Source organism: Hypanus sabinus, chromosome 22, assembly GCF_030144855.1.
Source record: "Hypanus sabinus isolate sHypSab1 chromosome 22, sHypSab1.hap1, whole genome shotgun sequence".
NCBI lineage: Eukaryota > Metazoa > Chordata > Chondrichthyes > Myliobatiformes > Dasyatidae > Hypanus > Hypanus sabinus.
Genome location: NC_082727.1, coordinates 21,312,133 through 21,329,833, shown reverse-complemented (window position 1 = coordinate 21,329,833; position 17,701 = coordinate 21,312,133). Strand labels below are relative to the sequence as shown.

Here is a 17,701-nt window from a genome sequence, read left to right as displayed (position 1 = left end):
TGCCTACAACTTCACATGCGCCGGACATCGCGCACTGATGCCGCCTTCCTTGACGTTGGAGAACTTGGCTTGTGATCTGCCTCGAGTTCTGAGGAGGTGTGCGGTGCTGCCGCCCTGACGTTTCCACCTGGCCAAATGCCTTCCGTCCACGGACCCCGGCATCCGGCTGTCTGCAAAGCTGGTGCTGGCTCAGCTGCGGACTGACCTCGGGGTCCGGCTGTCAACTTCTGGGGATTGTAGTTCATGTGGAGCCGGCTTCCCGAATCCCGACGGACCCGCAGCTCGATTCGATCGTGGCGCAATGCGCAGCCGTAGGGCCGGCGCTGTGTACGTGCGTGGAGTGCGCAGGCGCAGTGACGGCCGAGCTGCCGTTCTGTGTGTATGCGCAGGAGCTGCGACGGCTGGCCGAACCGCCGTTCCCGTTTGTGCGCGCAGCAATGTCAATATGTGAGGAGGAGATGGAGCCGGGCGGATTCTCAATCACCGACAGCCACAGCAGCTCGGCCGAAAACAGTGAGCTGGAATCCAGTCTGGAGGAAGACGACGGGAGTTCTGAGGGAACGGTGCGACGGGCTGAGGTACGAGGAGCGACAGCGGTCGCCGCTGACGGGCCCGCGACCCCGGCATCCTCGCGCGGGAGCTGCCGGGATACCTGATGGTACACACTGCGCGTGCGCATGCCGCCAACTTTCCCGCCGGAGAAAGTGTGCGGCAACGGTGGGCGGGTTGCCTTGGAAACAGGGCAGGGCAGAAGTGGATAGGCAGGATGTTTTTAATCTATTCTGAACTGAGAACAATGTAAACTAGTGCAAAATTCACGAAATGCTGAAGGAACTTTTCCCTACATGCGGTCTGACCTTCTCAGTTCCTCCAGCATTTTGCGTGTTTGCTGCGGATTTCCAGCATCTGCAGATATCGTGTGTTTGCACTACGCAAGTAAAACACGCAAAATGCTGGAGGAACTCAGCGGGCCTGGCAGCATCTCTGGCAAAGAGTACTGTCGACGTCTCGGGCAGGCAGGACTGGAGAAAAAAAGATGGGGAGTCAGTTTTAGAAGGTGGGGGGAAAGAAACTCAAGGTGACAGGTGAAACTGGGAGGGGAGAGAGCTGCAGTAAAGAGTTGGGAAGTTGATTGGTGAAAAAGATACAGGACTGGAGAAGAGGGTATCTAATAGGAGAGGATAGAAGGCCATGGAAGAAAGAAAAAGGGGGAGGATCACCAGAGGGATGCAATGGGCAGGTAAGGAGATAAGGTGAGAGAGGGAAAAGATAAGGAATGGGGGGGGTGGGGGGGGTTGAGTAACCATTACCAGAAGTTAGAGAAATCGATGTTCATGCCATCACAGTGGAAGCTACCCAGACAGAATATAAGGCATTGCTCCTCCAATCTGAGCGTGGCCTCAACAGGACAGTAGAAGAGAATGTGTCGTAATGGGATTGGGAAGTGGAATTAAAATGGGTGGCTACTGGGAGATCCCACTTTTTCTGGCGGATAGAGTGTAGGTGCTCAGTGAAGCGGTATTCCAATCTACTTTGGGTCTCACTGATATACAAGAGGCCACGCTGGGATCACCAGGTAAAATAGATGTCCCCAACAGGCTCACAGGTGAGCATCGCCTCACCTGAAAGGACTTTTTGGGACCCTGAATGGTACTAAGGGAAGAGGTGTAGGGGCAGGTGTAGAACTTGTTCTGCTTGCAAGAATAAGTGCCAGGAGGGAGATCAGTGGGGAGGGTCAAATGGACAAGGGAGCGAAACCTGCAGAAAGTGAGGAGGGGGGAAAGCTGCTTGGTGGAGGGATCCCATTGGAGATGGCAGAAGTTAACGGAGAATTATATGCTGGACATGGAAGCTGGTGGGTTGGTAGGTGAGGACAAGAAACTAGATCCCTGCTAGGGTGGCAGGAAATTGGGGTGAGGGCAGACGTGTACAAAATGGAAAAGCTGCATTTTAGAGTAGCGTTGATGGCAGAGGAAGGGAAGCCCCTCCCTTTGAAGGAGGAGGACATCTGGAATGAAAAGCCTCATCCTGAAATCAGATGCAATGGAGATGGAGGAATTGATAGAAGAAGATGGCATTTTTACAAGTAACAGGGTGGGAAGTGGTATAGTTCAGGTAGCTGTGAGAATCAGTGGGCTTGTAATAGGCATCAGTGGATAAGCTGACTCCAGAAGTTGAGAACGGAGAGGGAGGTGTCATAAATGGACCAGGTAAGTTTGAGGGCAGGGTGGAGGTTGGAGACAAAGTTGATGAAGTCGACGAGCTCGGCATGGGTGAGGAAAGCAGCAACAACACAGTTGTCAATGTAGTGTATGAAAAGAAGGGGAGTGGCACCGGTGTAGGCTTGGAACATAGACTGTTCCATGTGGATGACAAAAAGGCAGCCATAGCTGGGACCCCTGCATGTACTCATGGCTACTCCTCTTGTCTGAAGGAAGTGGAAGGAGCCAAAGGAGAAATTATTGAGAGTTGCAAGAATGCCAGGAAACCTCCACCTGCATCTTCTCCTTTACTACTATTCAGGGCCCCAAACAGTTCTTTCAGGTGAGGCGTTACTTCACCTGTGAGTCTGTTGGGGTCGCCTATTGTATCTGATGCTCCCAGTGTGGCCTCTTGTATGTTAGTGAGATCCAAAGTGGATTGAGAGACCACTTCACCTACACTCCATCTGCCAGAAAAAGCGGGATCTCCCAGTGGCCACACATTTTAATCCCACTTCCCATTTCCATTATGACATGTCCGTCCATGGCTCCTTACAGTCGAGATGAAGCCACACTCAGCTTGGAGAAACAACACCTTATACTCTCTCTATTCTGCATACCCTTTTCCCTCTCTCACCTTACCTGCCTGTCACATCCCTCTGGTGCTCCTCCATCCCCCTTTTCCTTTCTTCCATGGCCTTCTGTCCTCTCCTGTTAGATTTCCTGTTCTCCAGCCCTGCATCTCCTTTCACCGATCAACTTCCCATCTCTTTCCTTCATCCCTCCCATCTCCCAGTTTCACCTATCACCTTGAGTTTCTTCCTCCTTTCCCCCACCTTCTTACTCTGACTCATCATCTTTTTTTCTCCAGTCCTGCAGAAGGGTTTCAGCCCAAATCATCAACCGTACTCTTTTCCATAGGTGCTGCCTGGCTTACTGAGTTCCTTCAGCATTTTGTGTGTGTTGCTCAGATTTCCACCACCTGCAGATTTTCTCTTGTCAGTGACTGATTTACAATATGCATTTGTGTTGTATAATACATAGTTATATAGACAGTAATGTCAGCACCTAGAAGTGTCCTTGCCCTGAGTACTCCCAGTCCCACCAATTTTGTGTAATAGAAATATTAAAAATATGGTTCTTTACTCCCTTCAGACAAATCATGAACACTGACTATTGCCGAACCTCGAGGTAACCAGCCTTCAACCTGAGCAAGAGCTGTTTAGACCATAAGACCATAAGACCTAGGAGTAGAGTTGGACCATTTGGCCCAGCGAGTCTGCCCTGCCATTCCATCATGGGTGATCCAGATCCCACTCAACCCCATAGGCCTTCTTGCCATATCCTTTGATTCCCTGACTGATCAGGAAATGATCAACTTCTGCCTTAAGTATGCCCACGGACTTGGCCTCTACCACAGCCTGTGGCAGAGTATTCCAGAGACTTACTACTCTCTGGCTGAAAAACATTCTTCCTTACCTTTTCTAAAGAGTTGTACATCAATTTTGAGACTGTCCCCTACAGTTCTGGATACCCCCACCATAGGAAACATACTTTCCACATCCACCCAATCAAGTCCCCTCAACATTTGGTAGGTTTCATTGAAATTCCCGTCCCCCAATATTCTTTTAAATTCCTGTGAATACAGGCCCAAAGCTGCCAACCTCTTCATTCCTGGAATAATCCTCGTGAACTTCCTCTGAACTCTCTTCAATGACAATACATCCTTTCTGAGATATGGGGCCCAAAACTGCTGACAACACTCCAAGTGCGGCTTGACTAGTGTCTTATAAAGGCTCAGCATTATCTCCTTACTTTTATATTATTTTCCCATGGAAATAAATGCATTGTATATGCCTTCTTTACCACAGATTCAACATGTAAGTTAACCTTCTGGGAGTCTTGCACAAGGACTCCTGAGTCCCTCTGCACCTCTGATGTTTGAACCTTCTTTCCATTTAGATAATAGTAATAGAAACATAGAAAACATACAGCACAATACAGGCCCTTCAGCCTACAAAGTTGTGCCGAACATGTCCCTATCTTAGAAATTACTAGGCTTACCCATAGCCCTCAATTTTTCTAAGCTCCATGTACCTATCCAGAAGTCTCTTAAAAGACCCTATTGTATCTGCCATAGTAGGTTAATTGGTCTTTGTAAATTATGCTGTAATTAGGGTAGGATTAAATAGGTGCATTGCTGGGCAATGCAGCTCGTTGAGATGGAGGGCCTGTTCTGCACTTTGAAATAAGATAAATTTTAAACAGTAAAACACATATACCCCATAATTAATCCTCCAAAGCCATGTGTAGCAATATTCACCACCCTCTGGCTAAAGAAACTCCTCTTCATCTCTGTTCCAAAGGCATGTCCTTTTATTCTGAGGCTGTGGCCTTTTGTCCTAGAGTACTCAACTACAGGAAACATCTGCTCCATGTCCACGCTATCTATTTAGGCCTTTTAGTATTCAATAGGTTTCAATGAGATTTTATCTCATTCTTCTAAACTGCAGCAAGTACTGTCGGTACTGCCATCAACCGTTTACCATGTGTTATCCCTGTCATTCCCACCATCATTCTTGTGATCCTCTACAACATCTTTACTTGATAAGAGGCCCAAAACTGCTCACAATACTGTAAGTGTAGTCTGAGCAATGTCATATAAAGCTTCAGCATTACATCCTTGCCTTTATATTCTAGTCCTCTTGAAATCAATGGTAACATTGTATTTCAAAGAAAGTTTATTATCTTGCGTTACCATAAGCATCCATGAGATTCATTTTCTTGCAGGCATACTCAATAAATCCATAATAATATAATAGAATTGATGAACACACCAACTTGGGTGTTTAATCTGTGTGCAAAAGGCAGCCATCTGTGCAAATACAAAAAGAAATAATGATGGATGTTGCTTCATCATCATGGAACTCGTTCAAAGAAAAATATCATCCAGTAGCACTTATATCCACAGTAATGAAGTGTTTTGAGTGATCTGTGATGAAACACATCAACACTTGCTTAAGAAGCAGGATTTGTAGGACTTTCAATTCAAGCGCATTGGTGTTTCCATATCAAGCTGTGATGCAATCAGTCAATATATTTTTCACCACATATCTAGAGAAGTCATGCCGAATCTTCACTAATACCTAAGCAGATGCACTGCCATGCTTTCTTTGTAATTGCATGTGTGCTGGGCCCAGTACAGGCCCTCTGAAATAATATCACCAAGGAATTTAAAGTTGCTGACCTTCTCCATCTCTAATCCTCTGATGAGGACTTGCTCATGGACCTATCGTTTCCTTCTCCTGAAGTTAATAACCTGCACCTTGGTCTTGCTGACATTGAGTAAGAAGTTGTTGCTGTGGCAACACTCAACCTGATTTTTAGTCTTCCTCCTGTATGGTTTGTCACCACTTTTGATTCGGCCAATGACAGTGCTGTCGTTGGTAGGCTTGAATATAGCATTGGAGTTGTGTTTAGCCACACAATCATAGTGTAATGTGAGTAGAGCAGAAGGTTTGGCACACAGCCTTGTGGTGCACTGTGCTGATGGAGATTGTGAAGGAGGCGTTGCCGGTCCGAACTGACTGGGGTCTGCAACTGAGGAAATCAAGGATCTAGTTGCACAAGGAGGTATTAAGGACTAGGTCTTGAAGCTTATTGCTTAGTTTTGAAGAGATGATGGTATTGAATGCTGATAAAGAATGTTGATAAAGAACATCTTTGCTGTCCAGGTGTTCTAGGGTTGAGTGAAGAGCCAACGAGGTGGCATCTGTTATTCTCTTGTTGTGAATGTAGGCAAACTGAACTGGGTCCAAGTCACTTCTCAGGCAGGCACTAATATGTTTCATCACTAATCTCTCAAAACACTTCATCACTGTGGATGCAAGTGCTACTGGACGATAGTCATCGAGGCAGGTTACCATATTCTTCTTGAGCACCAGTATAAACTGAAGTCTATTTGAAGCAGACTATTGAAGTGAGCCAGTTGATCAGCATGGGTCTTGGCCAGATGCCCCGTCTGGGCTGAATTCTTTTTGTGGGTTCACCCTCCTGAAGGCTGCTTGCAGATGGCCTCAAAGACTGAAATCACAGCATCATCAGGGGCTGTGGGAGTTCATGATGTCATCATGCTTTGATGGCAAAACTAGTATAGATTTCCTTACCACCATCTCAATCTGCAAGTTAATCTTTAGGGAGTCGTGCAAGAGACTCCCAAATTCCTTTGCATCTCCGAACAGGCTCCCCATTTAGAAAATAGTCAAAGTCCTGTCCCTCATCAGGCCGGTGCTTATGCCGGTTTCTGTGGCATGAAGCGACTGGGAGTACAAGACTCTTCCCCTCCACTCCCCCCCACAAGATAGGACGCCAGTCTATCGCGAGGTTGACCCCCAGCTTTTTTTTTCGCCAGTAACCACTTTTCAGCTGGGTAGACTGGAGCATTGTGTGGTTAAGTGCCTTGTTTGAGGACACAACACGCTGCCTTGGCTGGGCTCAAACTCACGACCTTCAAGTCGCTGGTCGAACACTTGGACATGCGCCACATTTAGAAAATACTGTGCCTTTATTCATTCTACCAAGGTGCGTGCCCATACAATTCCCCAAACTCTATTCCATCTGCTACTTCTTTGCCCATTCCTTTCATCTGAACAAGTCCTTCTGCAGACTCCTTGATTCCTGAACTTAACCTGCCCCTCCACCTAACTTGGAAACATCTGCAAACTTGATTCAAAACCATGAGATCCATCATCCAAACCATTGATGTGTAATGTGAAAAGAAGCAATTCCAACAGCAACCCTTGTGGAACTCCACTAGTTTCCAGCAGCCAACCAGGAGAGGCGCCCTTTATTCCCATTCTGCCTCCTGTTAGTCAACCAATCTTTTATTCACACTACAAGTTGAGTACCCCTTACCTGATATTCCAAAATCCAAAAACCTCTGAAATTTGAACATTTTTTTAAGTGCTGACATAATGTCACAAATGGGCACTGGAAATGTTTGCAGGCGATATGCCTTCCTCTGTACACCATAGACTGTTCTGAGAAGTGACCTCTTATATCTAATGATCAAAGTTAATGAAAAATAGAAAAGTATTTTTCACTTTATGCAGTAAGTTCTCAATTGTGTATTGAAAGAGTGGATTCGTCAGAGTGAACATATGCAACTTAATAGTATGCTCATCATGAAACAAGCAATAGATTTATCACGATGAACTGAAAACTGAAAGTAATTGTTTCATGCACAAAATTCTTTTCTTTCTTTTTCAATCTTTTTATTAAATTTCATATATATAAAAAAAACAACACAAAATAATGAATAGATTACAGATTCAATAAACTTGAGATTACATTAGTAATAGGATAATAATATCCTATTAAAACATCCATCAACAAAAGGTGCATAAATCAATCAAGTCTATGTAAATATATATGAAAAACAAAAATAATCGTCGAAAAAAGAGAAAAAAAAAAAAAATTGAAATTATATATGAGAAAAAATATATAATGAAAAAAAATACTAAACTAACACTAACATGGGCAATAATAACACTTTATAAATATATAAAGGTGTCAAGAAAAGAACTCCAGAATTCCATACCTGAACAAGTATAAGTAGAGAAAAGGATCTGAAATAAGCCAAATTAATTCATATGAAAGTGTCGAATAAATGGTCCCCAGGTTTCTTCAAATTTAATTGAAGAATCAAAGATAGTGCTTCTGATTTTTTCCAAACTCAAATAAGAAATAGTTTGGGAGAGCCACTGAAATGTAGTAGGAGGATTTACTTCTTTCCAGTTTTGTAATATAGACCTTCTGGCAATTAATGTTACAAAGGCAATCATTCGTCTGATTGAAGGGGAAAGTTGATTGCCATCTTCATTTGGTATACCGAAAATTGCAGTAATAAAATGGGGTTGTAAATCGATATTCCATACTGAGGAAATGACATCAAAAATGTCCTTCCAATAGTTATGTAAAGTGGGACATGTCCAAAACATGTGAGTCAATGAAGCCACTTCTAAGTGACATCTGTCACATTGAGGATTGATATGCGAATAAAATCGGGCAAGTTTATCTTTAGACATATAAGCTCTATGTACAATTTTAAATTGTATTAAAGCATGTTTAGCACAAATAGAGGAGGAATTAACCATTTGTAAAATTTTTTCCCATTTATCTGTTGATATATTACATCGAAGTTCTTTTTCCCATTCTTGTCTAATTCTATCCGATATTTCTGGCTGTATCTTCATAATCATGTTATAAATAAAAGCTACTAATCCCTTCTGACAAGGATTAAAAGTAAAAATCAAATCTGAAAAATCCGATGGAGTTGAATTAGGAAAAGATGGAAGAATTTTATGTAAGAAATTTCTAATTTGTAAGTATCTAAAAAAATTAGATTTAGGTAATTCAAATTTGTTGGATAGTTGATCAAAGGACATCAAAGTACCTTCAAAAAAAAGATCACGAAAACATTTTATACCTTTCCTTTTCCATATACTAAAAGCTTGATCTGTCAATGAAGGTTTAAAAAAAAAATTACATAAAATAGGGCTGTCCAAAGCAAAGTTTTTCAGATTAAAGAATTTGCGAAATTGAAACCAAATTCGTAGTGTATGTTTAACAACAGGGTTAGATATCTGTTTATTGAATTTGGCTAAATCAATAGGAAGAAAAGAACCAAGAACGGAAAATATAGAATATCCCTTAACCTCACTACATTCCAAATTTACCCACTGTGGGCACACAGGTGAATCCAAATCTAGTTTCCAGTACATTAGGTTACGAATATTATTCGCCCAATAATAAAATCTAAAGTTAGGTAAAGCTAGACCACCATCTTTTTTAGACTTTTGTAATTGCCTTTTGCTTAACCTAGGATTTTTATTTTGCCAAACAAATGAGGAAATCTTTGAATCAATATTATCAAAAAAAGATTTAGGAATAAAAATTGGTAAAGCTTGGAATAAATATAAAAATTTCGGTAAAATCATCATTTTAATAGCATTAATCCGACCAACTAATGATAAAAATAAGGGAGACCATCTAGTAGTAAGTTGCTGAATTTGATGAAGCATAGGTAAAAAATTCAGTCCAAATAAATCTTTATATTTCTTGGTGATTTTTATACCTAAATAGATAAAGTTATCAGTAACAACTTTAAATGGCATCCTATCACTCAATAAAGTTTGCGCGTTTAAAGGGAATAACTCACTCTTATCTAAGTTTAACTTATAACCAGAAAAACTACCAAATTGAGCCAACAAGGATAAAATAGCAGGAATAGACCTACTAGGATTAGAAATATATAACAACAAATCATCAGCATAAAGCGATAATTTGTATAACTTCTCATTACGGGTAATACCAAAAATATTAGGAGACTCACGAATAGCAATAGCTAAAGGTTCTAATGCAATATTAAATAATAAAGGACTTAAAGGACAACCTTGTCTCGTACCACGAGATAATTGAAAAAAAGAGGATCTATAATTATTTGTAAGAACAGAAGCAACAGGTTTATAATATATTAATTTAATCCATGATATAAAATTAGGACTAAAATTAAAGTTTCTCAATGCATTAAATAAATATGTCCATTCAACTCTATCAAAGGCTTTTTCAGCATCTAATGAGATAACACATTCTGGGGTTGTAGGTGATGAAGTATAAATTATGTTAATCAATTTTCTAATATTAAAGAAGGAATATCGATTCCTAATAAAACCAGTTTGATCTTCTGAAATAATCTGTGGTAATACCTTTTCTAATCTAATGGCTAAAATTTTTGTAAGAATCTTAGAGTCTACATTTAATAATGATATAGGGCGATAAGATGCACATAAGGTAGGATCTTTATCTTTTTTAAGAATTAGAGAGATAGTAGCTTCATAAAACGATTGAGGTAATCTCTTCTTAACAAACGCATCATTAAAGATTTCACATAGCCAAGGAGAAAGCAATAAAGAAAAAGTTTTAAAAAATTCTACAATAAAACCATCAGGACCAGGAGCTTTCCCTGAATTCATTGATGAGATAGCCTCTCTTATTTCATCCATAGAAATAGGAGCATCAAGCAAGTTACAATCTTCATCTATCAGTTTAGGAATATTCAAATTATTAAAAAAATTATCCATCGTAAACCGGTCACCGTCAAATTCTGATTGATATAAAGATTTATAAAAATCTTGAAAAGTGTTATTGATTTCTTTATAATCAGTAGTTAAATTACCGTCTTGTTTACGAATTTTAATAATTTGTCGCTTAGTCGAAATAGCTTTTAATTGATTAGCTAACAATTTACCAGTTCGATCACTATGAATATAAAATTGAGCCCTAGTCTTAATTAATTGATTCTCAATTGAAGAAGATAATAATAAACTATGTTCCATTTGAAGCTCAACTCTCTTCTTATAAAGTTCTTTGGTAGGAGTAACAGAATAAATCTTATCAATTTCTTTAATTTTATCCACCAATAAAGCTATATCTGAATATCTTTGTTTTCTTTTACCAGCGGAATATGAAATAATTTGTCCACGAATAAAAGCCTTGAAAGAGTCCCAAAGTATTCCTTTATCAATCTCTTCATTATAGTTTGTTGAAAAAAATAAGTCAATTTGTTGTTTTATGAAGGTAATAAATTCTGGATCTTGAAGTAAAATAGCATTAAGTCTCCAAGATCTAGTATTGATAGAAGAATCCGAAATCTTGATAGATAACTTCAGAGGTGCATGATCCGAAATAGCAATAGAATCGTATTTACAATCAATAACATCTGTTAATAAACGATGATCAATAAGAAAGTAATCAATTCTAGAATAACTATGATATACATGTGAAAAAAAAGAAAATTCTTTACCTTTAGGGTTCAAAAACCGCCATATTTCAGTAATTCCAGAATCAACCATAAAAGAATTAATAAGTAAAGCTGATCTATTCGGAAGGGTTCGAATAGGTTTAGATCTATCCATCGAAGGATTCAAACAACAATTAAAGTCTCCACCCATAATCAACATATATTCATTCAAATTAGGAAGAGAAGTAAATAACCGTTTAAAAAATTCAGGACAATCAAAGTTTGGAGCATAAATATTAACTAAAACAACTTTCCGATTAAAAAGTGAACCAGTTATCAACAAAAATCTACCCTGTGGATCAGAAATAATTTCATAATGTGTAAACGAAATTGAGGCGTCTATAAAAATAGACACACCCCTAATTTTAGCGGTACAATTTGAGTGAAATTGTTGACCTTTCCAGAACCTAAAAAAACGTTGATTATCCTCCCTCCTAATGTGGGTCTCCTGTGCAAAAATAATATTAGCGTTCAATCTATGGAATACTTTAAATATTTTTTTACGTTTAATCGGATGATTTAAACCATTAGTATTCCACGAGATAAAGTTAATAGATTTATCCATCATACCAATATTAATTGTGTGTATCATAAAAGGTTAAAAAAACACATAACCCACAATTTAGGAAGAAGGAAAATTGATTCAGGAGCAACCGGAGATCCTGACACCTCAACAATATTAACAATTTAAAGTCAGCCCATAAACTAAAAGCAAAAAAATAAAAAGCAAAAGCATGAAAAAAGATCCCTCCCCCCTCCCCCCACCCTTTGAAAGAAAGCCAAGCGGCAGGCGCATAAACTAATACTAATATTACCCCCATTTCAAGATGGCAGCTCCATAAGAAAATTTTTTAACACCCCAATTAAAATATAGAGTTGCAAAAAAAAATATATATATATATATATACCTACATATATATATATATATATATATATACATACACATACACACCCATATCAGACAAATCAAAAAAAAAACTAAAATAGTAAAACCAGAAAGATCATTAATAAAAAAAATGCACATTAAAGTTTAAAAATGTGATACACCTTTAAAAAAGAATTTCCATATTCAGATACAAAGATGACGTTTCACAAACCAAGACTTATGGGAAGAAGAAACGACATTTTGAGAAAGCCATATTACAAAATATGAATATAAATTCAGCAATCTAATAAGAAAATATAGTAAAAAAAGTTATCAAAATAGAATATTTTTATATAAAAAAAAAGATTTAACAGACACTACAACATATTTAAAAAAAAAACTAAGGAAAAAGAATTCAAAACCTTTGTTCCATTTCTAAATACAGGCAAGCAAATAAACGCTTATAAAAAGTAAAGACTTATGGGAAGAAGAAACGACATTTTGAAAAAAATAATTCATTATTACAAAATACAAACGTATATAAAAAAAGGATATTATAAAGATTAAAACAGCATCTATAAGCGATAATAATAGTAAAAAAAAAGACCCAGACCCATAGTTCAAAATAAGAAGTTATAACCCAACTTCCAGGGTTAAAACTTAAAATGAAATAACATCCTCTCTCCAAAAAAAAATCTTCAATGTAACTCATAGTTCAAGTTGCACTAGAGGATCGATATTCTTCAACAAATTTCTTCGCTTCTTCAGGAGTGATAAAAAAGTGTAGACTGTTGTCGGGCAGCACCATTCTAAGTTTCGCTGGATACATTAAAGCTTGTTTAAAACCAAGCGAATGAATCTCTGCCATCACTGGTTTAAAAGCGATCCTGGCTTTCATAACTTCATACGAGTAGTCTTCAACTATTCGAAATGAATAATTTCTGTAGGAGATCATACCTTTTTTACGAGCTAATCGAATTAGAAGCTCTTTCTCACGAGGATAATGAAGGCGAACAATCACCGCTCGTGGTTTATCAGACACAGACGAAAGCCTCGCAACTCTATGAGCGCGGTCAATAACAGGTTCATTTTTCAAACCTTCACCACCGAAAATTTCCCACAGTAATTTAGAGAAAAATTCAGTTAAATCACCGGACTCAACTTTTTCGGGAATTCCGATGATGCGCAAATTCTGTCTGCGAGAACGATTTTCAAGATCAGTAATTTTAAACTTGTACTGATCTAAAGTTTTAGCAGTCGACTCTATCTTCTTCTCTAACACTTCAATTGTACGTGCTTTTTCACAAATTGATTGTTCAAGAGTCGCGATCTTATTTCCATGCTGTTGAACCTCTAACGCCTGCGACTGAAACTTAGTTTCAAGCGATTTAACAACTCCTTCAAGATCGGATATTTTCGAAGTAATCCTCCTTTCCAAACTTAACAGTTTACTGTCCAATTTACCTTCTAGTCTGCCTTCCAGAGCCGCAAATTTAGCATCCAGTTTATTGTCCAATTTACTTTCCATAGCCGCAAATCTAACATCCAGTTTAGTGTCCAAAAGACCAACAATTGCGTCGATGGATAAAGGATCCTTAGCCGATTTCTTACTTGTAGCCATTTTAGGTTTGACAAGATTAGATCAATTATTATTTTAGGAAAAAAGGGTCAATCAAAGGTAGCAACTCATATGATTAAGTTCGAAAAGGTCTAATTAAAGGGTGATTATAGTTAAAAAAATAAAGAGCGCCTAAAAGGCAGATGCTTACGTCGCCATCTTGAAACTCCACCCCCCACAAAATTATTAAAAAATATTATATAAAACTACCCCCCAACCCCGTTGTGTTTGCTGTTCGACAGGCGGCTGTTTGAAATCAATGATGGATATCAGACTGTTCGTTGCATTGGAACCTGATTATAGACACAGTCAGGAGTACTCATTCAACTCTGACAGCCTGTGCAGGACCTAACCATCACATCAGACAGTGTTCCGATTGCAGACTATTCACTCTATGAACTTTGCACCAGTTGTACATTAGACTTATATGTAATGTAAACGGGTTTCATGTTTAGACTCTGATCCCATCCTTAAGCTATCTCATTATATAGAAGCAAATCTTCAATAATCAGGAAAAAAAAACTTCTGGCCCCAACCATTTTTGATCAGGATGCTCAACCTTCAGAATCTTTCCTGATGCTATGGGCTCTTCTCTTGTTTAGCAGCCTCATGTGGCACCTTGTCAAAGGCCTTCTGAAAATCCAGGTTAAAACAGCCACTGGTTTACCCTTGTTTTCCCTGCCTCAAAGACTTGCATGAGATTTGTCAAGCAAGATTTCCCTTTAAGGAAACCATGCTGATTTTGGCAGATTTTATCATGTGCCTCCAAGTACACCAAAATTTCATCCTTAATAATTGACTCCAATATTTTTACAACTGCTGAAGTCAAGTTAACTGGCCTGTAATTTCCTTTCCTTTGCCTCCCTCCCTCCTTAAAGAGTAAAGTGATATTTGCAATTTTTCATTCCTCCAATTTGGAACCATTTTGTAATCTGGTGAATCTTGAAAGGTCATTATTAACACCTCCACAATCTGTTCAGTTACCTCTTTCAGAACCCTGAGATACAGTCCATCTGGGCTAGGTGACTTTCCTACCTTCAGACCTTTCAGCTTACCCTTAGTAATAGCAACTACACTCATTTCTGCCCTTTTGACTCTTGAATGTCTGGTACTGTATACTGCTAGTGTCATCCACAGTGAAGACTGACTCTTTATTAATTTTGTCTACCATTTTGTGCCCCCCATTACTACCTTTCCAGCGTTATTTTCCAACTGTCTGATATCCACTCTTATCTCTCTTTACTATACAGCTGAAAAAAAAACTTTTGGTATCCTCTTTTATGTTGTGGCCTGGAGAAAAGTACACACTCAGAACCACAAATACATTTTTGGGTTTTAATTCCTTTATCTGCTTTAGATGTTTAAGTGCCAGCAGAGGGTCTTAAAACAAAAAGAACGACTTTACAATTAGATCCTGCCATTACAATCTCCGTTTAACCTTTGATCCACACACTTGTGTATCGACCAATTGCGTATGCAGTATAAAAATACAAAGAAAACCTCACAAAACTATTACAGTACTAATACAGTAGTGGCAATTCTGAAGAAACACAATGCAAACAACATTAGAATCCCCCCAACCCTGCACCTTATACATAGCAGCAAAAAATGTAAGCAAATTCATCTCATCTAAGACATCTACTGCTTTTTAGTACACACATGCTGAACCCCCGGAGACTAAACAGTCATGATACAATAAAGTTAGACAAAAGGTACACTTTGGCACAACTTTTACAAGATATTGCCTGGTAGTTAAATTACAGGAAGACTGACCTACTTGGCCGGTGAGGAACTTTCCAAGCCTCGCTATCCAGCGTCGAGTTCTTTACTCGGGAAAATCTAAAGCATCCACATGTAAAACATGTCAAATTACCGATATTCTCGAGTCGCCAACAAGCATAAACAAATTCACATGGATATTGTAAATTAATGCTCACCTTTCCTCACCCAGCCCAGTACCTCTGGGGGGGGGGGGGGGGGGCAGGGAGCTTGAATCCAACGCCCTACCAGCTTTGGCAGCAGAAAGCGAAATGGTCTCCCCGCTATCCCGTTCATGCGTAATGACGTCACCATCTCCACTTAAAGGCACAGACAACTATTCTAGCATTACCCACATGAATGCCTAAGCACACTTTTAACGATTCTCAATAAGATTCGACATTCACCCGGTTACATTCTCCCCTGCATTCAAGTAATCGTCCTCGATTACTTGCTCACTACAAGGGTACTTTTAAACTCCTTAACTGCTTCTCTAAAGAGAACTGAACTAAGACTAGCTGGTATCTCAGACACTGCTGCCGGACTTATGGAGGTCTCAGCAAGGACTGGCCTTGGTTTACAATGTGGGTGAGGGTGCTGTCCAGCATTTACTTGTTTACTCCTGCGGGGTGCTGTCCCAGGAGGGCTACCGACCTCTGCCCCTGTGTTAGCAGTCGTCGGCTCCCCTGTGTCAGTCGCAGAAGGTGTCATATTTTCGGAAGATATGCTGTCTAGGCTAGGGTCAAGGCTCCGTACACCCTGTTCTGACATATCTTCCACCACTATCACACCATTTTCTGAATCTTCAGAATCTGATTCCTGGCCTGAGTTACTGGAGTTTGCAGTCTCCTTTGGGGAGCTGGAGTGGGATGGTTCTCACAGGGCCTGATGTCTACCCTGTTCACCCTCTTGCTAGGCCCACCCTCCCAAGGTTCCACAGTGTGTGTGTTGCCCAGTACCTATACCACCCTGTAGATGGTTGGGTTCCAAGCATCCTGGATTTTATTACAGCCTAATGGTCTGTTCCTCAAGTAAACCAGTGCATTCACATCAACTTTGGGACAGTAAACTTTGTCCTCCTGCCAGGCAATGTGTTCTGCTGCCTTCTGTTCAGAGTATTCTTTTGCTCTGGCATGTGCATCCCTCAGTCAGCTCTGGTGTACAGCTAGGTTGGAGTGTTCCCTTGCATTGGACCACTTACATCACTAATACCAGCTTCCCAAGCTCGAATCTGCTTAACCCTACCCCTGTTAAGACCAGTGGTAACCAGTGCTGGGTCAGGAGCAATGCTGCGATTGATCAAACTACAGATCACCACAGGCCGATCAAACTCCACATCTTCTGAGATAGGCTCAGGATCCCCTGCAAATGGCTGCCTAGAGAGTGCTTCAGCCACGGTATTGCTCCGACCCGGACGATACTGGACATCAAAGTCAAACCCTGACAGCTGTGAGATCCATCTCTGCTCCCAACTTAAGCAGTTTTCAAGTGGGATAGGGAGTTATTGTCAGTAATTACAGACCCAGCAGGTATGTGCTCAGTATCTTTTCCCACTACTCGGACTACTGTCCTCTTTCCAGTAGTGTGCATCTGCACTTTCTGGCAAACATCTCTCCAATCAGAATCCAGCTTTCCTTCTAGGGCGGAGTCAAACTCTGTCTAGACAAGTTGCCTACCACTGGCTGATAACGTTCATGCCTACAATACATGGGATAGGTGGCTCGGTGCCACCAGGATCTCTGACTACTAGAAAGCCACAATTTGATATCTTCATGCCCATTGCTTGAACCTCTAGCTTTAGATACCCAAGGTAAGGAATATCAGGACCGTTTGCAGCTGTTAGCTTAAGCCAGCCAGTGGTGGACAACATATCCTCGTCCCCTCCATTCAAGTGTTTGCGAAAGAGCTGCTTGGTCAGGATGCTTACTTGACTACCTGATATTTCAAGCTCAGCAACTGGACATGTTCCTATCACCTGTTGCAGCAACTGGTCAGGGGATAGCGGTCCATCCTCCGTATCTATGAGGTTCCGCCAAATTGCCCGACTCCCAACATCTTGAGGGCAGGAGGATGCAGACTCCACTTCCCTTGCACCCTGCTTCTGTGGGCAATTCTTGGCCAAATGCCCTCCCACCCGACACTTGAAACATATTGGTTGCTCGTCTTCTGTGAACCTAGGCTGTAAATTACGTCTGCTGCAAGTAGCGTGTGTAAAATCCCTCTATACAGTGAGATCTTTCACTGCTTGAGTCAATTCACAAAGGGCTTTGCCCTGCTCTGCGACTACTTTAAGGACGTTAGCTGGTGTGGCAGACTCAGAATCCCGAGCTTTAACAATCGAGCACTGTGCTTGGCTACTGCTACACTTTGACTTTCCGGACTTAGTATTTCCCAGGGGC

General features: G+C 40.3%; 1 protein-coding gene across 5 annotated transcripts in view; it reads left to right on the top strand.

Annotated features, from left to right (window-relative positions):
• Positions 1–5: 5 nt before the first annotated feature.
• The window catches only part of pcgf6 (polycomb group ring finger 6), a 70,862-nt gene continuing 53,166 nt past the window's right edge, over positions 6–17,701 (top strand). For 4 of the 5 annotated variants that reach the window (XR_009507416.1, XM_059947250.1, XM_059947249.1 and 1 more), the window contains exon 1: positions 6–578. Coding sequence is in view for 4 of the 5 variants with exons in the window: in XM_059947250.1 (XP_059803233.1) it covers positions 438–578 (141 nt within the window). In the remaining variant the exon portion in view is untranslated. Of the gene's footprint in view, positions 659–17,701 lie in introns of all 5 variants that reach the window. The other variant, XM_059947251.1, reaches the window with a different exon arrangement.